Source organism: Archocentrus centrarchus, chromosome 11, assembly GCF_007364275.1.
Source record: "Archocentrus centrarchus isolate MPI-CPG fArcCen1 chromosome 11, fArcCen1, whole genome shotgun sequence".
Lineage (NCBI taxonomy): Eukaryota > Metazoa > Chordata > Actinopteri > Cichliformes > Cichlidae > Archocentrus > Archocentrus centrarchus.
The window spans coordinates 21,631,829-21,658,608 of NC_044356.1; the positions used below are offsets into that span (position 1 = coordinate 21,631,829).

Here is a 26,780-nt window from a genome sequence, read left to right on the forward strand (position 1 = left end):
TGTAGTTGGTAAAGATGATATACAATGACACTGTGACATTCATACTCCAAACAAACAGACGACACATTTAAAAATAAAGCAAATGACCAAATATCACACTCTACTAATCATCACACTGATTAAAAAAATAGCAAAAAAACAAAATAAAACTAAACAAAATGAACAGACATGGTGTTTGATCTTTTAAAAAGTACATCATAGTATTTTTTTTTTTTTACTTTTACATACTGTTGTGCACAAATGAGCCTTTTAACCTCTTTATTTCTGCCAGTTGACCTCATGGAAAAAACTGATGGAGGATTTTAGGGCAACATTAAACAAACAAAACAAATCAAGATGTGTGACACCACGAGATTTCTTGAAGTTCTTGTCATCGATCGCCAGTCCCTCGTCTTCATTTTGGCGCTCGGACGGCGACTGCAAATCCTGCGTGTCAACAAGGGAAGACTGATAAAAAAGTACTTAAAAATCACGGGAAACAACTACAAAATGAGACTACAACAATAAATTAATGCAAAAAGAAAAATATGGCCCAAGAATGTGACAAGACTTTTTTGTTGTTGTTGTTGTTGTTGGTTCATTTCATTCTCACTGTAACCCCACACTGAATAGAAAGATCTTTTGTAAAAAGTTATAAAATAAATAAGCACTCTTTCCCTTTGAGTTTCGAGTAGAAAAAAGTTGCAGGCCCGAGAGGAGAAAGAGCGATGAGATTTCATTAATTATTTGCAGTAGTATCTCTGCCCTCTTCTTCTTTGGCCTTTGTGGTCAGAAGCACACACACACACGCGCGCACACACACACACACACACACACACACACACACACACACAAATGTTGGTGGGTCACTGTGGCCCATGCTGACTGGACAGTGTAATGAGTGGCTCTGGTCCTCAGTATACCCAGTTTACTGGGACCCACTGGGGTTCACTGCACAATTTGTCCACGGCAGCCTGTAACGTCTCAAAGGCCTTGTCCAGGTTGTCGTTGACGATGGTCAGGTCAAAGTAGTGGCCGTAAGCCCTCTGGACCCGGGCGCTCTCATCCACCGTCTTCCTCAGGTCCACATCCTGTAAAAACATGGAACATAAAAAGAACATGGCAGCATACCTCCTGTCCACCAGTCTCCTTCTAGTGAGACCTACATAGAAAGCATGAGAGTGATTTAACCTTCAGAGTGTCAGATATTTAGACTGTTAGCTTTGATAGTAGGGGTGTGGATAAAAAATCAAACGCCTCAAACAAAGAGAGATAAACTGGATTTACGCCCTTCAGGCCACCAGTTACCCTGATCATAATGGGGACTAGAATCACAGGCTAAAAATGATTTGACTTTCACTATTTCAAAAGATTAGTTTAGCATCCAATGTCCAGTTACAGTAGCTGCTACAAAGATAATGTCAGCTATGTGCTAGCAAGCTAAAGCTAAAGCACTTGCTAACATAATAACTACTCACAGCTTATTCAAGTTATCCACGTTACTCTTTAATACATAAATTTTCAAAATGCTTTAACTTTTTTAAATAATATATGGTGCTCAAAAACTGACATTTGGATTTTTTCTTCTAGGTGACGAAACTGCTGCACACCGATGTTTATTGCCTCTATCAGTTTTGTGTACCCAGAGTCTCAGTTTTTCAGTTCAGTAGCTTTAAAAAAAGTTTGTTCTGGGTTCTTTGGAGTGCAGCACAGCAGACTGCAGCACCAGCTTCTAGTTTTCTGCTAGCAGACAGAATTGATAATAGGTCACCTTCACATAATATCACTTCAGTATAGCAACTGGGTTCTGCCTCTATGCATAAGGATTAGGTACTTTTTCTATTTGTGGCTAATGTAAGCATATCACTGTGTGTGTGTGTGTGTGTGTGTGTGTGTGTGTGTGTGTGTGTGTGTGTGTGTGTGTGTGTGTGTGTGTGTGTGTGTGTGTGTGTGTGTGTGTGTGTGTGTGTGTTTGCTTCATCCCATTGTTATGCATGGGACCTGTTAACGTACCGTGAGCTGCTTAGTTGTGAGGCCCGCATCCACCACAGCTTTGTGCATGGCCTTAAGAGTATCAAAATCCGGTGCTGCTATGAACACCACATAAGGCATGAACTCTGCTGTTTTCAGTACCTTCAGAGCCTGGAGAGACACACAGATGTTTTCATTAAAGTCTCTCTTAGTCCTTAAACATTTTTTAATTCATTTTTTAGATCCTATGAAACAAGTTCACTAAAGCAAGAATTAAAAAACTAAAATTAGGTGTGAAAAAAAGTTTTATTTAACTGAAAAAAATAAAAAATAAAATCTCAGGATGCTTTGGTGCATCTGTTCACTGAGGCTACACCCATCTATATTACAATATTAAAAAGACTAAAACTGAAACTAATAAAAATTCACCTAAAACTAAACTTTCTAAAACAATACAAACTAAATTGAAACAAACAACTCTGCCCTAGAAACTAAATGAACTAAAATGAACTGAAGAGAAAACCCAAAACGTGCTAAAAATAAAAACTATAACTGATCCAAACCTCACGTGACAAATGTGAGTAAATGCGGTGCATCAAAGCCACCCTCACAGTATCAAACTATAACCCTGTGTGACATTCGCTCTCTTTGGACCTCTCTCATACCTGCGGGTTGACATCCAGGATGCAGGTGCGTCCTGTGTCGACCACCGCATGAATGGAATCAATCTTTGTGCCGTACAGGTTGCCGTCGTACTCGCCGTGCTCCAGGAAGCGGCCGGCCTTCACATCAGTCTCCATCTCTGTCCTTGAGGTAAAATGGTAGGAGTTGCCGCCCAGCTCATCATCACGGGGTCTCCGTGAAGTGTCTGACAGAAGAGATGGTTCAGGTAAATGTCGCTCTAATGTATTAAAATTTGAGACAGCGTTTAGAAAGTACAGCATGGCGTACATGGTATAGTGGTGCCAAAGCGCGTGGGATGGAGGACCATCAGTCGGTTCTTCAGGCTGCGTCGGCCCACACCTTGTGCACCAATCAGAACCAGCGTCTTCCTCTGGAATGGAGGAACCTTTGCCACTTCCTCATAGATCTGCAGCTCGTGCCTGTCGAACTCTGTTTAAAGACATTTCAAAACTGTTAGCCAGTTACAGAAAAAGACAATGAAGACGTTAACAGAGCATCTACACCGTGGAGAATATTCCTACCTGCATTCTTGGCTGTTAGATACATCATCTTCTTCTTCTTTTTTCCAGCCAAGGTGCCACAAAGGATTCCTACATGACAAATATTCACTTATATATCTTTGCTGTTACAGCATTTGGCCAGATGGGGGCAAGCATGCATTGAAAATACCAGCTATCCATGTTTTTTTTTTTTGGCCATCAATCAGCTAAAAGCTTTAGAAGTGATACAGGTCTGGCAGTAAACCAATTCACAAGCCAACTCATTGCTTCAACAACAGCCTTGGCTTAAGAGAGATGCTTGGAATTTGGGTGAGTTTTACCTCAGGAATCTTTCACACAGTGTTTATACAAAGGTCTGGCAACACTGCCAAGAAGTACACGTAGGGACTCACCTGATCCATCCAAGTCTCTGGGGACAAAAGCTTTCCTCTTCTCCTCCAAGAACTGACTGGGTATCAGACCTGTGGCACCGCCCACTACATGGCATGCCTGGCACATATCAGTTCAGAGAAAAATTTTGTGGCATTACAATTTTTTTTTTTTTTTATCTTCACTGAAGTTCAGCTAAACACAATCTATGAAGGAAGGCTCACCTGCCACCAGTTGGGATCTTCTCGGTTTACAATCTGAAGAATATCGCCTTTCTTGAAGGCCATACCTGCCTCTCGACAAGGGATCAAGTTGTCGTTGGCTGGGTCGTAGTCAAAGTATGGGCGGACATACACCTGTGAGGAACAGAAGAACAGCTGTGAACTCCTAAAGCAGTTAAATTAGCATTTATACTTGGGCACTAAGGTCATAGCAATTAAAGTATGTAGTCTGGTTCAGGTCAGTGTAGAACAGGGACACAGGCGTGCACAAAAAAAAAAAAACCCAACAAAGACAAAGCAGCTTTAGCTCAGCATGGTTTCTCGCAGGTCGGCAGGGTGACAGCAGCTCTTTCACACCCATTACGGCCCGTGTCCCACAGCCGCAGCCACACGGCTCTTCACGCTGCGTCAACACGCTGCACGGGCTTTTGCCAGCAACGGTAAGTGCTTTGGCCAGAGCATTAAACAAGCAGCCAGAGGAAGCAATAAAACAAGCCAGTGAAATATACTGTGCAGCATGCTCTGAGCCACAGAGCAGGAAGTGATTTCACATTACATCTCATTCACTTTTACTGCTCTTCATTCAGCTTAAACCTTATAAGCATTTCCAGGCTTATGCGTTCAAGATGCACGATTTATATTTTTTTAAGTCAGAAGACATAACTGGAGCATGTCTGAGGGGAACTGTACAACAACATCACACACTACTGTACTCTGCATGTCAGGGAGCATGAAATTACACCAAACATGTGTGGGTGTGTATTTGGAATGTGTGCATGGCACAGAAATTGCTAGTTTGACCTAGATAGCATCTGGAGTGTTATTAATAGGACTCCCAGAGTTCAAATCCCTGCGCAAGGGATTGTGGGAAGGCCGTAGGACATATCACCAGGACGGTGTCACCACCCAACATCTGCCACGCATTACATAAGCAGAAGAGTGCGTGCCTGTAGTCGTTTGTGTTCACCTGTGGAGGAGCAGGAGCGTCTCTGTAGCTCGGGAGTATCTTCAGGGTGATCCCTCCGCTGCAGTCTTTGAGCATCTCCTGAAGCTCGGTGGGATTGTTGCCGACGTCTTTCCCGTTTACTTCCTTAATGATGTCGCCCACATGGAGCAGACCCTGCCGGTCAATCATACCCCCGTGAAGGATTCTAGCAATCACCAAGTCATCTTTCTCCACACGAAATGTCACACCCTGAGGGGAAGAAGAGGGAGAGGGGTGTTGTTTTGCCTCTGATTACTGCACACACACTTTGAGTTTTTTTAATTTTAGCAATTATTAGACTCGGGCTCTCTCTCTCCCATAGCTTGCCTTTTGTCCTGTCTCTCTCTGCTTTCTTTTCCCCCCTCACTCCCAACTGGTTGCAGCGGATGGCTGCCCCTCCCTGAGCCTAGTTCTTCCTGAGGTGTCTTCCTGCTAAAAGGGAGTTTGTCCTTCCCACTGTCACCAGTTGCTGTTTGTGGGGGATTGTGTGATTATTGGAGTTTCTTTCTAATATTGTAAGGTCTTTAGCTTAGGCTTGTCTGTCTCTGTGTTAGCCCTGTGACAGGCTGGTGACTTGTCCAGGGTACCCTGCCTCTTGCCCTATGGCAGCTGGGATAGGCTCTAAATTGGATAAGCCAAAGAAAATGGATGGATAGCTATCTGACAAATATCATGGTTTGCTGTGTGGTACTCAACTACTAATCTTTGCGCATGCACACATTCATGCACACACATTCAGTCAGTGTCTGTCTCTGCTCACCAATGGCTCTCCAGCCTTCTTTCGAATGCCAATCATGCGCACGGCATCGGCCTGCATAAGAGCGCTGTTCACCGCCGCGTCATTAGCCGTCTCAGCCGGGGGTGGGGTTTCGTAGCATTTTGAGGCCACCATGTCGTGAGCCTCTAAAAGAGACTGAGAGAAAGGTAAAAAGGGAGAGGGTGAGAGACTGATAATGCTTACAGAACGAACGAGTGTAACTTTTTAAAGGCAGAAGCACAATAATCCTTTCGCAAAAGAAAAGTCGACACATGATTGAGTTCAATTCCCTCGGTAATTCTATCGCAATTGTCATTTGTCACAGTGGATGCTGTTTTACAAATGTAGTCTCCCTCAAAATAATATTAATAGAACTGTGACTTGATGTTTCAAGTAAAAAAAAATGAGAGGAGATATGCTGACAGGAGGTGGAACAGTGAAATGGGACAATTATACATGCAAACAGTCAACCAGCAGATTAATAATTTAGGTGAGGCTTTAAAAGCAATCATCTAATGGATAAAACCCCAAATATGGATAACCGCCCAAATCTAATCATTTAGTGTCTGGTTCACTGAGTATCATCCAGGTCTGTTTCTTTCAGATATTACTGCTTCTAAATCTTCAACTACTTTATGAATTTTCTAATCACTACCAACCACTCATTGGTGAAGAACACAAAAAGTCTGCAAACTCACACACTCAGTTTGTGATGTAATATCTGTTTTCCTTTTCCTACCCAGCCTGCCTCCCCCCCCCCCCCCCCCCCCCCCCCCTCCCTCCCTATTTCTATCCCTCAGTAGGTCAACAGAGTCTTATCTTTCAGCTTACGGCACAGAGGGCTCTGATTGGTGCACTGGTTTCACTCGGCTCAGAAATTTAGCTGTTATTGGTCCTGTCTGCGTAAAGCCCCTGCTAGGTTCAGGCACAGAGGTTAGTGTTCTACTGATGCATGAGCGCAGGCTCCAACACATCAGATCTGTGCCACTCTAACTAGTGTCAAAACATTTAGAGTACAGAAAACTAGTCCCTAGTTCACACATATATTTAAGAACATATTACAAGAACTATTGCTCAGAAAAAGGTGGACTCTGGACTGTTTCAAGCTAATTGCTTTTTCTTAGGGAGCATCAAGAAGTTAATGTTGATAAAGAAACAGAAACAAGGATAAAAACATATAGTACAATGTGTCACACAATAAATGTACGGATGCGGGACAGTATATAAAAGCTAAATGAATACAGTAGAGAGAGGCCACGACAGGATGGTACGCAAATAATTAGAAGACTCAGCAGGACAAAAAGGACAAAAATAAATATGTCAGAATACAATATTTAAGAACTATTTAAACAAGCTATTACAAGAGAGCTTTAGACAAAACACAACAAGTCTAACTCCTCATGAAGCCCCAGGTCCAGAATCAGTATTCCCTTTGTTTTTAAGAGACAGTGAAAGTTTTATTACTGCTAACAGAGAGCAGCAAAATGAGGATTTATTTATCACTTATGATATAACATATAACTACACTGCTATAATACGGCAGCTGGTTTATCATAGTGTTTTTGATTTGCTCCCAAACTAAGTTAATAATCAGTAGACTAGCAGCACAAGTGCTCTTGGAAACGGCGCCTGTTCTAGCGTAACTAACTGCGTTTGCGCTTGCTCGGGCTCACCTGGAAGTGCGGCTCCTGAAGGATCCTAGACAGCTCAGCAGCGCTGTCGTCCTTAACCTTGAGGTTGTTGATGTCGCCCAGGATCTCCGTCACCAGCTCCACGTTATTGTCCTGCACCGCTTCCAGCTTCACTTCCTCCAGCTGCTCTTGAGCCTGGGGGAAATGAAGAAGCTCAGGAATGGTGGAAAGAAGGCAGCTGCCTCTCATGACCTTCCGTGTTTTGTTGGTATTTATTTGGATGTATAAAGACTGAATGACTGAAAGTGAGTTTTGCTGAGTAGCAGTGACTGCTGATATGATATGATGCTCTACAAGGAGCATTTGATAAAGCACAACATGACAGGACCCCGTCTGAGGAGCTACAGCTGTGATTAAACTAAACTCACTGCACACCTGGAATTCAAACAGCAGTGAAGGTGTGTGATTTGTGTTACTAGGTGCATGCATTGTCAGTAAAAAGGCACAGAAATGCAAAGCTGCACAATTTTCTCTATGCATTAGGTTTGTTGCACATAGCACTGTGTGTTAGTCAAAGCCTTACTGTACTTCAGCACCTCAGTCAGAGCAGGCAAAGCACTGCTGGGAGCAAAGCGTGGGGTGGCTTGGAGCTGGCTAGTGGTTTGTCTGCTCACTGCTGCTTGCCCTGAGCTATGTGTGTGTGCTACCTTAGCCAGGGAGCGTACAATGGGACTTTCCATGATGCCGCGCAGGAAGAGCAGGTCAATGTCTTTGGCTCCCGCAGAGGTGGGCAGCTCACCCACATTATCCAACACCTGCTGCATGGCTGGACAAATGGAACAAGAAACAAACATACAGAAAGAAAAAGAGGAGCAGGGTTAGCCAGGCCTGAAAGTCATTCAGAGCATAAACATACATAACACTGTTGAAGGCAAAGCAACAGCAAAAAGAGAGACATTCACACTTCAGTGCAAAACAAAGCCCAAATGTTTCAGATGCAGTAACAATTTCATTCTAGTTATAGAAAGGGCGTGTTTTCACTCTATTCAAACTCTAGATACAGCCTAGATAACATCTGGGTCTAATCTGGGATACTTTTGGCACTGATTACAGAACTGGAAAATGTTAAGTGGTCCAAACAACATAAGATGGGCCCACTATGGTAAGTGTAGTGTGTGGCAGATGTGGCCAAAAGTCACGAGCTGGGCTTGACACATTATAGCAAGTATTTTCTGGGCCAGGTTTCATCCAAATGTCAAAACACAGCTGACAAATGGCCTGTGAGTCAAGCCAGCCAGACTCACCCTGAGTCAACACTGTCAATCAAGGCCAGATTTGGCCCACAGAAAACAGCCACTGCGATACGGGAGAGTTATGTATACACATATACCATAAACTGTGGTCTCTTCAGAGCGTGCACAGTTGTGTATATTCACTTTAAAAAAAGTTTAACTTCAAAGTCAAAACACTTTTCTCGGATTCCTATAAGGCCTTAAACATTTGACTAAAGGCTCCTGGAGATACCAGATACAGCCAGATACAGTCAGTCACTATCCTGTCAACACAAACAGAGACAGTGAGAAGTGTGGTCTGCAGGTATCCGCTAGCTAACGCCCTAATGCCAGGGTCTTAAAGCCAATCTAAGCCAATTTACGCCACTTAAAGTCCTGGGAACGCATGTGTTAATGTCTGTGTGTGTGTGTGTGTGTGTGTGTGATTTTACACCTATGTGGGTAATAACTATGTCCAGTCAGCACTTGTATACAGATTCACTCTGTGATTCTTCTGTATTTTGCTTTACTAACCTATTATTACTCTTAAAACCTGAGACAAGTTCTCTGTCATTGAGTCAAGCTGTAGTCTATGACTTCAACCCTCTCTTTAGAATAACGTGCCCCCGAAAATACAGAAATGCTTATAAAATGCAGACATTATTTGCTGTGAGGTTTGCAATCTGGCACGTATACCTTTTGAAAAATGTTGGGCATTTTGCTTTAATTTGAAAGAAACTGAAAAAAAGATGAAATATGGGGAAAGAGAGTAGAAATAGTATTGCACTGAGGAGCGGCTGCTCAGGACATTTATATAAATGTATTATGCACCTTAACCTAAGCTATGGAGCTGCTCTGCTGACGTAGAATTTAGAAATGTTTAATCAGCTGTTCCTTATGTAAAAGAAGCACGGGCATTTAACATTTTTAACACAGTTTTAACAAAGATAAATTGCGGCATCACACCACGTGGGAGAGCTGTAAAATATTTCCACAAAAAAACACATCTTATAGTATCTCTTGTGTAATACATAGGTGTAACACACATTTCCTTCTACCTGTTAATGGCTATCCAAATGAATATCTCTATGTGCTTTAGATCTCAGTTTAATCACAGTTTAAATTCAGGTTTTTTCTGGTTTGCTGCACTAAAACAGTCACAGCTTGACAGTCACTGATAACCACGGGAGCACAGGGAGACTGCACAAACAGAAGGCTCCGTGCAATACAAACCTTAAATATTTATGATCCTCTTTAAGAAGGACAAATAGGAGAAGAAGGTTAAAAGCTGCACTGCAAACAATCAAACCTGTATATCAATGAAGCATTTGTGCTTAAGGCACAATAACACACTCTAAAACTAATTTTGGATATACGGACACAAAAAATGTATTTAGTTCTCATGGGGACCGCACATAATCTTCCACAGCGCAACGGTCATTTTGGAAAAAGGCATATACACACAAACACAGACACACACACACACATATATCACAACACACACACACACACACACACACACACACACACACACACACACACACACACACACACACACACACACACACACACACACAGCAAATATGCAAACATTACCATGGCACAACTAACTTCTGAACTGTATGCAATAAATAAAGCTAAGTTTACTGTAAAACATGAACACATCCGGAGTCAAAGCCTCAAAGATACCCACATTAACTCACAGCGGTACTCTGTTGTATATCCAGATTTCTGTGTTGTCTGCATTGACCTTTCCCTACTTTACTACTGCATCTCCAGCCACAGGAATGCTTGCTCATCCAAGCCCATCCCCTGCTATGTGCACGCCCTGCTTCTGTGTCCATTACTCCTTAAAATTTCTGTAGAGTAAGAGTTAGGAGATGAACTAAAGCCTTCAACCTAAAGTCTTTTGAAATATAGCACAGAGATTCAAACACTTTGGCCTAAAGGAGCTGTTAAAGCTGAGAGATTACAGCACCGAACAGTAGCCGTAGTGTTTTTTTTTTCCAGCTGATTTATTCACCTATAATGAATCACTCTCTTTACCTCCTTGTAATTCCTCCCTCTGTGGCACTCTTTGTTTGCAGTCTCTCTCAACATCTAACCACTTTCTCGGTGTGTACACCTACGAGCTCGATGTGCGCGGAATGCTGATGCAGAGATCACTGTTCTGTTTCTCAAGGAATGAAATCCCAGGAGTAAAAAACCTCGCAACTCGTATTAAACATGGTATCATTATTTTTTAGCTGGTGAGAAAAATGTCAGAGAAGCAACTCCACTGACACATCATCCATAACAAAATATATTTGAGTTTGGTTTTTTTTAATAATGTAGTACAGTTTCAGGGATTCTTGCAGCTAATGCTCCTCGAAGAGCTTCTTTACCACTCAGTTGCATCCCATAAGGTACACTGAAATACTTTTGTTTACCTAAATTACTTTAAACATAATTACACTTGATTATAATGTGTCAGCGGAAACACCTAAGCTCTAACTGGTAGGACTGAGTGTCAAAATACTTGGCAAAATGAAGCAGGGAGGTCTAAATTGTTACATAATGTAAATGACTGAACAAGTTGGCTTTTAGTTGATAAACTGTTGAAAAGAGTAATGAATAAAAATTGTGTTTTGTAAATACAGTCAGCAAGTTTAAGCTAACTATATGCAAATATACAAACAATTGAAATACTTAGCTGAAACTTTTAACTGCAAGTAAAAATAGTTCATATAAGTTCACATTTATGGATAAATGTTTGAAGCAGATGTAAAATGAATGGTTAAACAATTAAAATTGTTGACTAAATGTGACAGTTAAATGTTATTTAAGATGCTGCCATCAAATAGCATTAGAAATGCAAACATGACCTTATCTACCTAAATACAGTCAGCTCAATTTTTTACAAGGATTTTTAAGACAGATACCAATACCAGTATACAGTGATTTAAAAAGCTGATATTCAGCTATATCAGCCGATATTTTTCTTCTCTCAGACTTGTGAAACAGATTTCCCTAACATTTTTTGTTTGTAGTTATTTACTTTTTACGCTCTGCCTAACTGCTCAGATCAGCTAGCTGTGTTTTTTGTGTTTCAAACACAAGTGTTGTCAACAGGGAAGTTGCAGACAGCTCTCTGGTGGGCAACTTACGCAAAGTCAACACTAAGTGTGTTTCTTGCATTCGTACTTCACTTTTTGAATTTTCATTTACCGGCCATTATAAATTCCAATACTGACAGATCACCAAATAGCTAATAATGGCCGATGATATCGGCCCACCCATAAATCGGTCATACTCTAGTTTAAAAACTAAAACCCACCTTACAAAGAAAAGTCAATGACATTCAGCGACTTCTAGCGACAATGGGTAAAAAAAACTGCTGGAGACACGAAGCGGGTGGGTCCAGAGTCAAACTTTTCTTAATTTCAAGTGGAGAGATTGAAATGACTACAAATGTGAGCACAGGATACTGTTGATTGACATATAACAGAGTAGTAAAGGCATTAGAGTGTTACCTAGCCTGAAATGCCTACTAGCGACCAACCGTCCCGACAAAGCTGTGGGGTATAAATGTTGGGAGCTGTCACTCTAGAGGCTTCCCATCTGAAACTGATAAACCATTGGAGTTATCCTTCTAATAAAGCCCTCCATCTTAAATGAAAGATAATAATATCCCACTGTTCATCTTAATATTTGAAAGCCCGCCTCTTCCTTCTACTATCCTCACCTCCAGACGTTTCTGCTCCCTGGGTTGATCGCACAGGCGGGGGCCCCTCCACGCTAGGCTGTCCCAGGGGCGTCACCTCCTCCTCCTCCCGTACCCCATTGGGACAGGAATCCTCCATTGCTGTGACCATCGCCAAGCCCTCCTTCTTCCTCCCTGTTGCCACAAGTATGCTAAGGCTAACCACGAGTAAACCACCAGTAGCTCTGCCAATATGTCTTCTGTTTTGTCTTTTCTGGCACCAGTGACTCTCCAAACCCCCCCACAAAAAAAATGCAGAAAGGGGAGAAAGGAGAGGGACAGAGGGAATTGAGGGCAAATAATGAGAAGAGACACAAAGACAGCAACAATAGAATGGGATTAAGATCAGAGGATATTAAGAGACGGGGATAGGGGAGTGAAGAGGAGTAGGAAAGCTGAAGGAAGATTTTTTTTTTTTTTTTAAAAAGGAAAAGAGGCTGATCTATGAACGAGTTTGCAAAGACAGGCGTGAAATGAGACAGAGAGAGGTAGAAAGCTGGATCACACTCACAGATGTGGACATGCATTCAGTGCCTGCTAGTCCCCTCCCTGTACTCTGACTTTAATACCTTCTCATACTACCACCCCCTCCTCTTTTGATAACATACACACACACAGGCACATATAATCCCACAATCCCCCCCCTCCCTCCCGCCCCCCCCCAGCCAGACCTGCTTGAGTACCCCTCCTCTTGTGTTCCTGACCCCACCCAAAGTCAAGTTAACCCTCTTGTCTAGACAAAAACACTCTAGCACACACACACACACACACACACACACACACACTAGTTGAATGTGTCTTTATGTAAGTAATCTTACATAAGTGTTACTAAAGAGGGCCTGACCCTACATTCCCATTCTTGTCCTCCTTCTTGCTCTCATTCACACTCATTCTGCTCAAAGCCACTGCAGCAGCACGCAGAAACTGTCAGCTTGTGCAGACTGTGCTCGTACGAATTCCCTCAGTGGTCGTCCAGCTCTTTGATTCCTCCTCAGTCTAATGGGAGCCTTTTCTCTTTAATTTTTTGCTTTTTTCTTCCCGATCTCTCTCCCTCCTAAAATTAATGTGCCCCTTACCACCTTATGTCTCATTAAATGAGTAGACTCAAGGTGCTAACAGGATTATGCACATTTTTTGGACAGCAGTTTTTCTTGCTTCTGCCTTAAGCCTAAGTACGTTCGCACAAGCTGCTTGGTGTGTGACTGTTTCTTAACTGAAATATTATCTTAATAAGTATCCAACCCCTCTCTGTGTTGATTTATATGGAGGATAATAAATAATATTTCACAAAGAATACTTGAACACATCACAGCAAGGCCATCTTGGAAAGAAAAGGTGGGGAATGTTGCTATTCTTGCTAGCAGCTCTTTGAGGCTATACCGCTTTGACCTAAATGAAAAGACGCTCACAATGAAAAGTTCCTGTAGACCTCAATGTCAAAAGGCTCAGCGTTACATAGAAATAAACATGTTACCATCCTGGTACAGCTCGCATGTTTAAATTACATGGTTTAAACTGAAGACTAAAGAATACTCTAAGGCAAGGGGCCACATGAGAAACTGGTACTGTTGTGGAGGGCCGCACGGAAAAGCTGAACACAATTCTGCTCAAGTCTTAATTATATCTCTTTATAAGCTTATTGGTGCGGCCCTCCACAACGGTCCCAGTTTCTCATGTGGCCCCTTGGAAAAATCTTTGCCTGCCCCTGCTCTAAGGTGTTGTCCAGGGTTCTAGCCAGCGGCTGATCACCTGGCACTGTGCCTTGCTAAGGTGCCGTCGAGCCGGGCTGACAATTTCAGCAGTTAGCTACCAGAACTGATCACTATCATTAGCTAGCACCGCGGTCATTATCATTAGAAAATGGTTGTTCGGTATCGAGAGCCCCTGGTCACATCTGTTAATTAAAACCAAAGAAACAAACAGCTATTTTACTATGTTAGACCATTTTTGCAAGAGACTACCCTATGAGGCCATTACCTTATGAATAATCCATTCATCCATCCATTCTCTTCTGCTTATCCTGTTCAGGGTTGCGGGGGATGGAGCCTATCCCAGCTGACATAGGGCGAGAGGCAGGGTACACCCTGTCACAGGGCCAACACAGAGAGACAGACAACCATTCACACCTATGGGCAGAGTAACCAATTAACCTATCCCCAGTAACTGCATGTGTTTGGACTGTGGGAGGAAACCCACACAGATACAGGGAGAACATGCAAACTCAGAAAGGCCCAGGCCAAGGTGGAATCGAATCCAGACCTTCTAGATGTCATTCTAGCTGTGAGGCAACAGTGCTAACCACGACACCACTGTGATGCCTTATATATGATACTATAAAAATAATAATCATCATAAATACATTCTGTAAAAATCTTACATAGATTTTATGATGACAAGCGAGAAGCAAACATTGGCTGATTGCTGTCTATAGCTCTGACATGATGTTTCATAAACAATTAATGTCAATAGGTGGATCTAGAACATGAAAGATTTAATGGTTTGCCAAAAGTAGCAACAAGCAGGTTAATCACATCTGTACAGCACATATGAAGAAGTGCTTTGGTCATGATGCAAAGGATGACTGAGTGACCAAGTGTTGGACTGACTGCCTAAAAGACAGACATTCCTCTTTTTAGAGCTATGCCAAAAATAACAATCAGCCTGAGACCCCTTAATTCAGTGCAAACATGGTGCTCTTTAAGAGGTTTAGGATATGCTATGATTTTTTCTTGAGATTTAAATCCCATTTCGGTATCAAGACCAAAGTCACAGCAGCAAAAACGAGAATTATCTAGAAAAAGCTCCTCCCACTGGGCCTCCATCAAGCTCCTCCCAGAGTGTCGCAGCTGTGCAAGGAGCAAATCTGTAGGCTTTAATCCACCCTGCCTCTCCCTCCCTCCAGTCCCATCCACAGCGCTACCAGTCGACCCCTCCCCCAACTCAGGACGCGGGATTTTAATCCGGCCATGAAAGCACTGGATTACAGAATCTCTCTCTCCCTCTTTCACCATATCTGGTGTTCAAACATGTCTACAGGGCTCAAATATGCTACATAACTGTGCTTGGCAATGGCTGAAATGGCCTTTAGCAACACACTGCAGCACACTGATGGTACTGACTCAGTGCAGAGGGAAGCAAGAGATTTTCCCTTTGGCCATCAGTGCAGTGTCACAGCACATTTCTCCAACTGAACTACAAGCGCTCAGCATGGTTTTTTCTCTTAAATGTGTAATTGCTCGTCTTTAGAAAGTAAGACAGCGATCGCTGACTTCACACAGAATTTAACTGAGGCAAAACAGATGCATGAGAAAAACTAAAGCACCCTGGGAAGACTACACGGGCTTTAAAAAAAACAAAACAAACCAACTAATCAACAAGCGCCATATCTGTAATGAGCAAAGCAAGACTCTACTGTGAATTATTAAAGCAATTGTTTTATTATTCAGAAATGAGCAAATTTGTGTGTGTGTGTATATATATATATATATATATATATATATATATATATATATATATATATATATATAAAAGAATGCTTCTCTTGTTTAAAAGGCAAGAGAAGCTTTTGCATGTTCTATCAAAAATATGATGTCATCTAATAATAGCCAATAATGCAAAAGCTGTACTTTCTGCCAGTCACAATCAGGTAAGGTTTAGGGATGCTAAATAAACATAGAGAGAGTTTGGTTATATAAAACTGAAGTTTTAAGCTCATGCTTTTAGATTAACATCAGCATGGCTCTTTCAAGTACAGAGGAAGTGCTGTCAAAAGTGAAATCCACACGGATACACACACACACACACACACACACACACACACACACACACACACACACACACACACACACACACACACACACACACACACACACACACAGGAAAACCAGCTGCTTGCTTACTTCTTTACAAGTGAATCCTTAAAAGTAAAGATTTTCCGACCGACGTAGTTCTGCTTCAAAGGCTGGCAGGTCTCCCAGTGTACCCACAAAAATCATGTCAGCATGCAAAAAAACCCCCAAAAAACATTTTCCTAAACATCTCCGGTGGGTTGAGAAAGTTGTGTTTACCTCTGCCAGTCGGTGTAGCCCAACCACGGTCCTACTGGCTGCTCATCAGTCAACTGTGAAGACCTGAAAAGACAGAAAGAGAGGATGGGAGATGTGTGAAAGTTTGTGAGGATCATCCATATGAGCCATGAATATTCAACCCCGCTTGCATTCGTGCACACCAGTTTTCATCATTCCTCACATACACTTACTTCAGCATTCAGATACACAAGTCATGCTTTTACCATTCACACTCAATAACTCCTGTCCCCCTGTGAATTATCAGTTTTATCTATCTATGTCATTGCTTCCCCTCATGGGATGGGAGTCTTGCGTGCAGATTCAAATCCCTGACAATTTATTGTCTTCAGCTATTCAATTGTGCCTGCATCCTCAGCTGGCATGGTGCCACCATGAAGTGCGGGAAATGGCCACTATTGTCTGAAAGTAATGACAAAGCAGTATGCATTTACTCCCAGTAAGCCTCTGCTCTCATTTTGACTTGCAAACCCATCTCTGAGTATCATGCAGAGGTTTGCTGGCATCTGAGGTGTCTTATTACAGAGTTTTCTGTCTCACTGCGCATGTTTGTTGTTGCTTTAAGCAATGCAGATACAGTCATTCTTTCACTGTTTTTTCCAGCAGTTTATAGTCATCATACTAGTTAAAAGGAACCGTACAAAAAACAGGATTGTTGCTAAAGCTGTGCATTTATCTGAAAAAATTAAAAAAAAAAAAATACAGCACTGTGCAAAACTCTTGAGCCCCCCCCCATTTCTTTATAGTTTGCTTCCAAGGCAGTTTTGAGCAATAGTTCTCCAGGCTTTCTAAAGGTCTTTCAAAGTTTTTCTTTGGACATTGACTACTTTTCTCTCATTTTCAGTCCAGTCCTTGTACCTAACCATTTTCAGAAAAATGTTCTTTTATTTGTTAAACTACTTAACACTAACTTATGAACAGGTCAAGGATTAAAAAAAATGTACCTAACGCAGATGATATGGTGCAAAAAAACAATTTTAAAATTTATCGTTAGGCACTTTGCTGCTAGCACCCTATCACAAAGAAACATAACATTTATACAGTTTCTTTCGTTGAATCTTTGAAAAAATGCTCAAGATAACAGTCTGACAGGCGTTTTTTTTTTTTTTTGGGGGGGGGGGGGGGGGGGGGGGGGCATTTTTGCACCAACAAGGTGATTCCCAAAGAGCTATTAGCCGGAACTTGGCATTTCTCAGCATGGTGTGCCGTGTGCCCTCAAAAAAACTGTATAAGGGGAGGACCAAAGAAGAAGTGGCAGGCCTAAAAATCTATGTAGAGCAGATGAACAGTATTTGAAAGTCATGTCCTTGAGAAATAGGAAACAAAAATCCAGCAAAGACCTGACACAGGACCTCAGAGATGAATCTGGCCCTTCAATTAATCCATCTGCTGTTCACTGAAGCCTCATCATAAATGGTCTCAGTGGAAGGGTGGCTGTCAGAAAACCATTCTTAAGGAAGGGAAACAGGGACGAAAGGCTGAATATGTTAAACTACACAAAGACTAGACTGAAAATCAATGGAAACAGGTCTGATGGAATGATAAATCCAAATTGTCAGTATGTGCAGAGGAGGTTTACAGAGGAGGTCAGCGGAGAGGTACCACAGTAAGCATCTACAGCCATCTGTAAAGCATGGTGGAGGCTCTGTCGAGTATTGCAGCCAATATCCAAAGAAGAGTTTTCAATGTCCTTCAAGGAGCCTGGAGAATTATTCCTGAAGACTTCGTGTTCAAAGATAAAGGTGGTCAAAAACCAAATATTGACCTTTAAGCTTGTTATAATTGTACAAACTCTGTTTTTGCCTTATATACTGTATTTCTATGCGTGTTTGCAGAGGTTTCAATAACTTGCTGCACCTGTTTCCTATATTCCTAGCAACATATCAAGAAGTGAGGGGTGACTAAATACTTTTACACAGTACTGTATCAACCAAACAATGCCAAGGTCCCAACAAATTTTAATACCCTCTTTAATACCCTCTACCTGAGGTGCTCAAAACATGGGTATTTTAAGCCTCCTGATGAAGACTTTCAAATATGAAGAAAATATTTTTCATTGTGAAGAATGAACCTTTGTGTTTAAGTAGTCAGAATTACTTTTACTCACAAAAAGATTTTTGCATCAGCCACATAAACACCATTTCAAACACTGTATAGCTGCTTCTTTTTTTTTTCTTTCTAAACTCTGAATGCAGACAGAAAGGACCTCTCCTCCCAGAATCATACCCTGCCCCGCTGTATGGCATTTAATTATGTCTAATAAAACTGCAAAGTCTGGCAGAGTTAAACCCATTCACGCTGCCCTTAAGAGCCATTGTGAAATGGACTGTTACAAAATGCAAGCCAGCAGAAAGAAAAAAACCTGCTATGAAATGGTGTTATTCCTCATAACTGATACCACAAAACAATAGATTATAATTCACTGCATTCAGCCTCTTTCAGTTTCCCTGTATTTTTCTCACCTCAAGCAGTAGAAAGATGTAGAAAGTAGAAAGAAAGAAGTTTTAGATTGCCCAATAAGAGTCATAAGTTATGTCCGCTTGCCCGGTATGTTAAAGCATCTACTCTCAAATTAAGAAAGTAGTCTTCCTTTATATACTTCCTAAGACACATACACAGGGGGCAGCCCCTCTCTAAGTAACAAGCATCCTTCTGCAAAATCAGGCTTAAAACAAATTGACAAAAAGGTGATGACAACACAGAGGAACTCTACTCATCACTTGTTAGCTGTTATCTCTTTTTTTCTGTCTAGGTGTTCTTTCAACCAGTCTTCCCAGAGCTAATTGGTCACTTACTATTTAAGAGGGCGAGTACGGGGTCAGTTTATTATACAACACAGATTAAAATCAGGTTCGGCACTCTCATTAGAAGTGAAAGATATCCCCTGGAAGAATGTTAATAGAGGCAAAGTCACCAGGCAGTTCCTCACCGAATCATCTGCATCAAAGACCAGGAGCCAGGATCAACTATTATGCAGAAGAAAATGCCTAGGAGTAATTAAGAAATAATGCTGATCAAAGCAGACCCAGCTCCTTATAACTGATACCTATATTTTATATATAAAATAGCCTTTATTACTCTCACAGTTGGGAAATTCCCATTAATACAGCAGCAAAAGAAACAGAAACAGTTTGCATGCCTAGGTGTTTGGTTTGATACACCTGTGGCATGCAAACTGCTTCTACAAACATTTGTGAATGAATGGGTCGCTCTCAGGAGCTCAGTGAGTTCCGGTGTGGTACTGTGATAGGATGCCACCTGTGCATCAAGTCCAGTTATTATATTTTTCTCACTACTAAATTTTCCACAGTCAACTGTTAGTGGTATTATAACAAAGTGGAAGCGATTGGGGATGACAGCAACTCAGCCATGAAGTGGTAGGCCGCGTAAAATCACAGTGATGCTGAAGTGCATAGTGTGCAGAGGTCACCAACCTTCTGCAGAGTCATTCGCTACAGACCTCCAAACTTCATGTGGCCTTCAGATTAGTTCAAGAACATTTTGTAGAGAGCTTCATGGAATGGGTTTCCATGGCAGAGCAGCCGCATCTAGCTGCAGCAAGCCTTACATCAGCAAGTGCAATGCAAAGTGTTGAATGTAGTGGTTTAAAGCACGCCACCACTGGACTCTAGAGCAGTGGAGACTTCTTTGGCGTGACAAATCACGCTTCTCCATTTGGCAATCTGATGGATGAGTCTGGGTTTGTTGGTTGCTAGGAGAACAGCACTTGTCTAATTGCATTGCACCAAGTGTAAAGTTTGGTGGAGGGGGGATTATAGTGTGGGGTTGTTTTTCAGGAGTTGGGCTCGGCCCCTTAGTTCTAGTGAAAGGAACTCTTAATGCTTCAGCATACCAAGACATTTTGGACAATCTCATGCTCCCAACTTTGTCGGAACAGTTTTGGGATGGCCCCTTCCTGTTCCAACATGACTGCACGCCAGTGCACAGACATGGATGAGTGAGTTTGGTGTGGAAGAACTTGACTGGCCTGCACAGAGACCGGGCTTAACCCAATAGAACACCTTTTGGATAAATTAGAGCAGAGCAGAGCCAGGCCTTTTCATCCAACATCAGTGTCTGACCTCACAAATGCACTTCTGGAAGAATGGTCAAAAATTCCCATAAACACACTCCTAAACCTTGTGGAAAGCCTTCCCAGAAGAGCTGAAGCAGTTATAACTGCAAAGGGTGGGCTGACATCATATGAAACCCTGTGGATTAAGAATAGGATGTCAGTCAAGTTCATAAACGTGTGAGGGCAGATTAGCAAATACTTTTGGCACTATGTGCTTATAGCTGGATAATGTAGTAGCAACACTACCATCTTTGGAACAATAGGTTGCGGGTTCTAATCCCAGCCAGGCCGTGAATCCATTAAGGGTCCACAGGCTAGGCCCCCTATGCTACCCAAGCCTACCTCAGAATAGGAGTGAGAAACATAAAACGTCATCCAGATTAACAAGGTCTACATCCTGAGAAACAAGAGCAAGGGAGGAGAATAGGAAACAGTTGGAATGCTGTTATAGGTTCCACAACCTCTTCGTGTAACCCCAGTGAAAGGGGATGTGGGACCTATGGATTCTTCAACACCCAACATCTGTCAGTGTCTAAGAAGTACAACAAGCTATCCATACCCGAGGTCTTAGAAACAGCCTTGTCTAACTGCTTGAAGAAATGGCCTCCAGATATATACTGTAGAAGACGGGAGAATAAATCAGATGTTCTCCACATATGAATTCAATGATGACTGAATATTTTCATATATAAAATACAAAAGATACCAGATACAAAAGATACTAGATGCCTGGTAACAGCAAAATGGAATAGAATACTGCATAGAGCATTGCACATTCTTATCGAAAACCACTGCTTATTGAGATAAATCAGACCACAGTGTGTGCATATGTGTATGCGTGTGTATTTATATCTGATATCTGTATCAATACTGCAGTTCATTACCTCTTAAAAACATCAGCATCAGCATCTGCCCCCCCCAAATGAAGGAACTAGCCAAAAACATCTAGGGTCACAACCTGACTTTAGAGCAGTGGTTCTCAAATCCAGGCCTCGTGGCTCGTGGCTCCTGCAGGTTTTTGATGTGTCCCTGATCCAACACACCTGAATCAAATGGCTGAATTACCTTCTCAGTATGCAGTCAAGTTCTCCAGAGTCCTGCTAATGACTTCTATATTTGACTCAGGTGTGTTGAAGCAGAGGCACATCTAAAACCTGCAGGACACCGGGCCAGGAGGCCTGGATTTGAGAACCACTGCTTTAGAGGAATGTGTAAAAGCTAGCGTAGGGAGTGAGAGATGGTGTGGAGGAAGAGATTTAGAATGTGACAATAAGGACTAGATAAAAGGCACATTAGAAGTCTTGAAGAAGAAGAGAAAGAGAGCAATTCTTTACGATTAGACTGAGTTGTGGGAAAAGCATCTCAAGTCTTGGGAAATTCAAAGGAGGAGAGAGAAGAGATGAGAGTCGAGAGGGAGAACAGAGAAAAGTAGTTGCTGAATCTGTTTCTTTCTAGAAGCTACCAAATAAGTTTTTTCTAGTGATAAATACAGCAGCATAAAAATCTTTTTGTATCTGAAGGTCCATGAAAAGCTTTTGAGATTTGCTTCACTTATTTTCTATGCATGAACCCACTCAGTGGCCAGGTTAATCTTTCTTGAGTTTATGGTACCACCATTGTTTCTGTTTGTGTGTGTTGTGGCCAGAAGTTTACAGACACACATCATGAGTATGAATGTCATGGTTTGTCATCATCAAACATGTTTGATGATGTTCAAAAACAAGAATTGGGTCCACAAGTTTGAATTTAATTAGGATTTTCTCTAATCCACTCAGGGTCCATATATTTGGTTAAATGTCCCTTAGCAAGTTGTACCTTAACCAGATGCTTTTGGTAGCCATCAACAAGCTCCTGGCATAATTCTGCCTGGCTATTTGACCACTCTTCTTGGCACTGGTAGCTATGAATTACCAAACTGTATTTGCCTGCAGAGAACCTACAGTGAGGGGTTTTCAACCAAGGCAAACATAATCCCGTGCAGTCCTCCAAAATCCCAACTGCACAGTGCTTGACACGGATGACGCTGTGCATTGGCTGAATGCTGATTGGTTGACAAGTGGGCCAGAACAGGGAAAGGAGCGGCAGTGAAGTTCACAAGGAACGGGAGAAACATGAAAAAAAACAAACAAACACAAAAGATAAAAAATACACTGGGAAAAGTACAGACAGGGGCTGCAGTGGACACTTTTCATTGTTTCATTTCAGCTCTTCATATGTTATAACTTTGCTCTTCTCTGTAGTTGGTTGATGGACCAACAACAGCACAAGCAAGAGTGACCTACAGACTGATCATACCACATATTTTTGACACTCCACCCATATAAAAACAGACATTCTCTGCAGGTAGACAGGCAGTCCATAGCTGCCATCGAACAGCCTACACGCTACTGTGGCTGAACCATAATTTCCCCTTTACACTTAGCATGCCCTGTACTCAGAACCCCTCTGATGTCGCCACACCTCTGCAGTCTGATCCTTTTTTCCAACTCTCAGGACAGATGGAAAATCACAGAAAATGGTGATTTGCATTCCTGGTTGCCATTGGCTGTTCCGTATGAAAGAACGAGCCCTCCAAGTTCCTCCCAGTTGCCAAGCACTCAGATGATAGACAGCTCATGGAAGAGGGATTATGGAGAGGATCAGAGGGTTTGTTCTTGTACAAAACATCACTGCTGCTTCACTCATGTAAACATGTGTGCGTGTGCATGTGCATATGCATGCTATTAAAGGCACGCACAAATATCAGCAGGCTGTGTGGTTTTAATTCCTCCAGTTTTGGTCACGCTAGCTGGAAACCTGCACTCTACCCGAGACCTGCTGTGGGAGTGAGCACATTTTGTAAGTTTATAGTCTACGGAGAACAGTCCCTTGGGGCCGTGAAACACAAATGCACACAGAGAAACCTGCCCCATAAGGCATCCATCCTGGGAGAACTATTCAGCTGATGTTTGCATATTCTGCACACCCCTATTCTGTATCCTCCTGTGTGCCCCAGGCTCTGTGGAGCACGGTGCTCTAAGAGCAGCCGTCACTCTTAGTTCCTCTCAATGACTTGAGAATCACAAAAGAGGCCAGTGAGCTCTGTCCTGCCTTCAGGTCAAGATGTCACTTCACTGGCCGATTCCAGGGGTAGCAAAGGGCAATTTGTAAACTTCCCTTAACCCTGAGCTGCAGTGATAAATATTACGGCTGTTGGAGGAGCACAACACATTCATGGGCACAAGTGTGTATTTGGAGACCTACATAAGTGTGTAATGACTGGCTATTCATACAACCACTCCCCTCCCGTAGCCATAGCTCCATGCTGTCATGCCTCTCACCCATCACCCTCTGCCTCCAGACAAACCCTATGTAGGTCATTCCAGTTGCTCAATAAGAGGATTGCACTGCAACCCCCCCTAAGATGGCTATCTTAGCAGATCAATGTATGCTTAATATTTATCATAACCATGTTTTCCAAACAGTCATCACTGCATGATTGCAGCTGTAGAAAGTTGATTAAACCACCACAATTTCTCCCAATCCACCTCTATGATGAGAAAACCGCACCATCGCTCTGCTGATTCACGCTTACCTCGGCTCATCACCTGATGCTTAAATCACCACCATTTACCGCAATAAATTTCTGCACTGGAGCATTCTCCACACATCATCAAGAAATGACCTCAATTTCCTCTCTGGTGAGGTTCCAGCTGGTGGAATGTCTGTGCTTTGCCTCACAGCTTGGGAAGATATAATTACACAGCTCGTCAGAAACTCTCAGCGCCCAATGCGCATCATCTTAATAACGAGTACCTCCTGACATAATCTAATCCGCCACATGGCCATGCCTGCGTCTTCACAGCCATCTCTGCCTTCCCAACCTCCTGTTAGTGATCGTTAGTGTTACGGAGGGGAGAGGGAGGGGATGGAGCAGGGGGAAGTGATGCAACGGCGCTTAAAATGACAGCAAAGTTTAAAGATGAGAAACCTGATGAGCGATGTTGGATGGTAAAAATGAAATGTAACTTTGGGGAGGGGGAGATAAGGAAAATGAAAAAGTTTGTCTAATTAAATGTTGGGATTTTTTTTTTTTTTGCCAAATACATGTATTGCAATCAGATTTAGCTTATATGTAAAACTACAGCCTGCAGTATCCTTCTATCTGAGCCTCCTCCAGGAAACGGAGTGAGACTTTGATCTGATATGCGCTAAGGATGACCTTACATCATCTCAATGCAAATGAGTTTCCAGAAGAAAAAAAAAAACAGCTGCTGCTGATCTTAGATTTTTGTTCTGTCATCTTTCCTATTTTCATCACTTAGTTTGTGTAGAGCTGTAAAGGAGATTCAATCTTTTATCTACAAATTGAAACAAAAAAGCAGTGTAAAACCCATTAGTGGCATGTGTCTTTAAGGTCTTGAAGGCGTCTTGATTGATGAAATCTGGTGAATCAGCAGAATAGGCTGCAGCAAAAACTGCCAGACATTCACCTGGTAGCAATTCTGACACAAAGTCCTTTTCAAAATACTGTTGCTCTGTGTTTGATGTTTAGTTTGGTATTCTCTTCACAGAGGTGCCGTTAGCTCATGATAACAGTTATGGAGTCAGTTACATTGTAACAGCAGGGAGGCGCAGCCTGGTAGAGGGCAGGGAGGGATTATTATGTAGATAAGAGCCTCCTGATATATGTGTTGTTCATATCTGGGAGGACTGAATACTCCAGTTTTCCCAGTCCATTTCTCTATGTCTCTACCCTCCCTCATATTTTTCTGAACCATCTCCCATAAACAAGTATTAATAATAGAAAAGACAAAGCTTCAGAGGGTTGGATTTGGGTTCAGCGTGGCTCGCAAACAACATGTTTCAACATTGAGGGCATGTGGTTTAACTTGAGATTCACACATTCCTCCTCCATGCTGACACAACGGGCTGAGACGTCTGGCTACTTCAGCAGAACAATAAAGGTCATCCTGAATCATGACTCAGAAGTCTTACTGGACATCCCCACCAGCCACTACAGATTTGCTCTGATGTCCAGACTCAGTCTCCTTCCTTTCCTCCTTTTGTTCATCCTAACAGATTCAATAAATCTGATTATACCACTGACATGAACAGAGAAACACCCATAAGCTCTTGTTTAGGTGCAACAAGATCGTGCTACTCCTCTCAGGGGTCTGGTGGCCTGTACAGTCCCTCTCTGGACACATCCACAAGGATGTTGCGTATGTGCATTGGGCTTCCCCCGTCACGTGCATGATGCTAAACTGCTTATAAAGCTTGCCAAGTGACCCTGTGCCTCCTCTGAGCAAGGAAGTCTCATTGAGAGCAGCAGTCTGCTGTGATATGTAGGTGGTTTTATGTTTCGATTAAGTGCCCACATAAAGTGGTTCTGACATCTTGTTAGGAAATTATTGGATGGTGCATTCATTCATTTTCAGTGGAGGACAGAAAATAAAAATCAATGCAGTCGTCTGGCTGCGCCTCTAGTTGGCCAGTCTGTGCCAAGCCAAGTGTTCCCTCTGCTTTCATTCAGCTTTAGCTCACAACCCAGGATGTGCAGATGTTTGTTGGTAAAGTTTTTTCCAGTCAAAAAAAAATGAAAGAAATGTTCTGCCTGCTGTTGATATTACTTCATTTTTTCTGATGATAGTGTAAAGCCTCTTCCTTTCTCAGTTTTTTCCTCAAGCCCACCCTCCTTTGCTGGTGGATGTTGCAGTCAATCATATTGGGATATCGACGTGTTCCAACCTTCTCATCCTGTCAGCGATATAACCTGCAGCTCTTATCTTCCTGGAATCGGCGCCGAGCGGTTGAGACGCACGGACGCACCCGTGGGCCAGATCCGCGCGCTCTAACAGTGTGCCAAAACCGTGCCAAACGCTTAAGCCGTTTTGGCTGACCGGACAACCGTGCGCTCGCAACGATCTCGCTACACGTGCGGCCATTTTTTTGTTACCCATCCGAGCCATTGTGGCGTAAGCACACTTATGACTACAACCCATCCGATGTATCCTTCTTCATGATACGCAGGGGAAGGGGAAAAGGACGCGCCCGGTTCCAAAATAAGCGCCCAAAGCGAGCTGTTACAGCTTGCTCTGACAGCAGAGCGGGCTGTTCAGGGGACGAACCTCTCCTTCTGTCAAACTCTACTGCTGCACCTCAAACACGGCTAAGTGTCTTTGTCTCCCGTTATAGTGCCAGTTGATGAATGAATTCATAACATCCACGTTTTAGGCATGATCACGAGCAGTGACTTACCTCTGGATTGCGCGTGTGAGTTCGCGGTAGTCCACCGACCGTCCCGGTTGGACATTCAGACCCCCCTCAGCTGTCTGTCCCGGTCCCGCAGCAGACTACCAGAGAACACGACGTCAATCAAACCGACACGCCCCGCCTCCTCCTTGACGTCATTCGACACCAACCAATGAAAGATGCGGCACAACCCTCGCTAAGTGAATACAATGTAGATAGTAATTTCTTTTTGCCACATTGTGACGCGCTCATCCATTCATGTACAGATATTATGTT

The 26,780-nt window shown here is 42.6% G+C and overlaps 1 protein-coding gene across 2 annotated transcripts; it reads right to left on the minus strand.

Moving 5' to 3' along the window:
* Positions 1-303: 303 nt before the first annotated feature.
* Positions 304-26,629, minus strand: pals2b (protein associated with LIN7 2, MAGUK p55 family member b). Of its 2 annotated transcripts, none has more exons than XM_030740739.1 (14): positions 26,511-26,629; positions 16,178-16,240; positions 12,093-12,245; positions 7,823-7,923; positions 7,140-7,292; positions 5,470-5,622; positions 4,692-4,919; positions 3,728-3,859; positions 3,527-3,623; positions 3,156-3,224; positions 2,902-3,063; positions 2,616-2,818; positions 1,993-2,121; positions 304-1,070 (listed from the first exon to the last, which is right to left on the minus strand). In XM_030740739.1, exons 3-14 carry the CDS (start codon positions 12,220-12,222, stop codon positions 894-896), a joined length of 1,734 nt encoding a protein of 577 aa, XP_030596599.1. In that variant the 5' UTR covers positions 12,223-12,245; positions 16,178-16,240; positions 26,511-26,629; the 3' UTR covers positions 304-893. The 2 variants fall into 2 exon arrangements, with proteins under 2 accessions (XP_030596599.1, XP_030596598.1); XM_030740738.1 differs by having other exon boundaries at positions 7,805-7,923.
* Between the last annotated feature and the right edge of the window lie 151 nt (positions 26,630-26,780).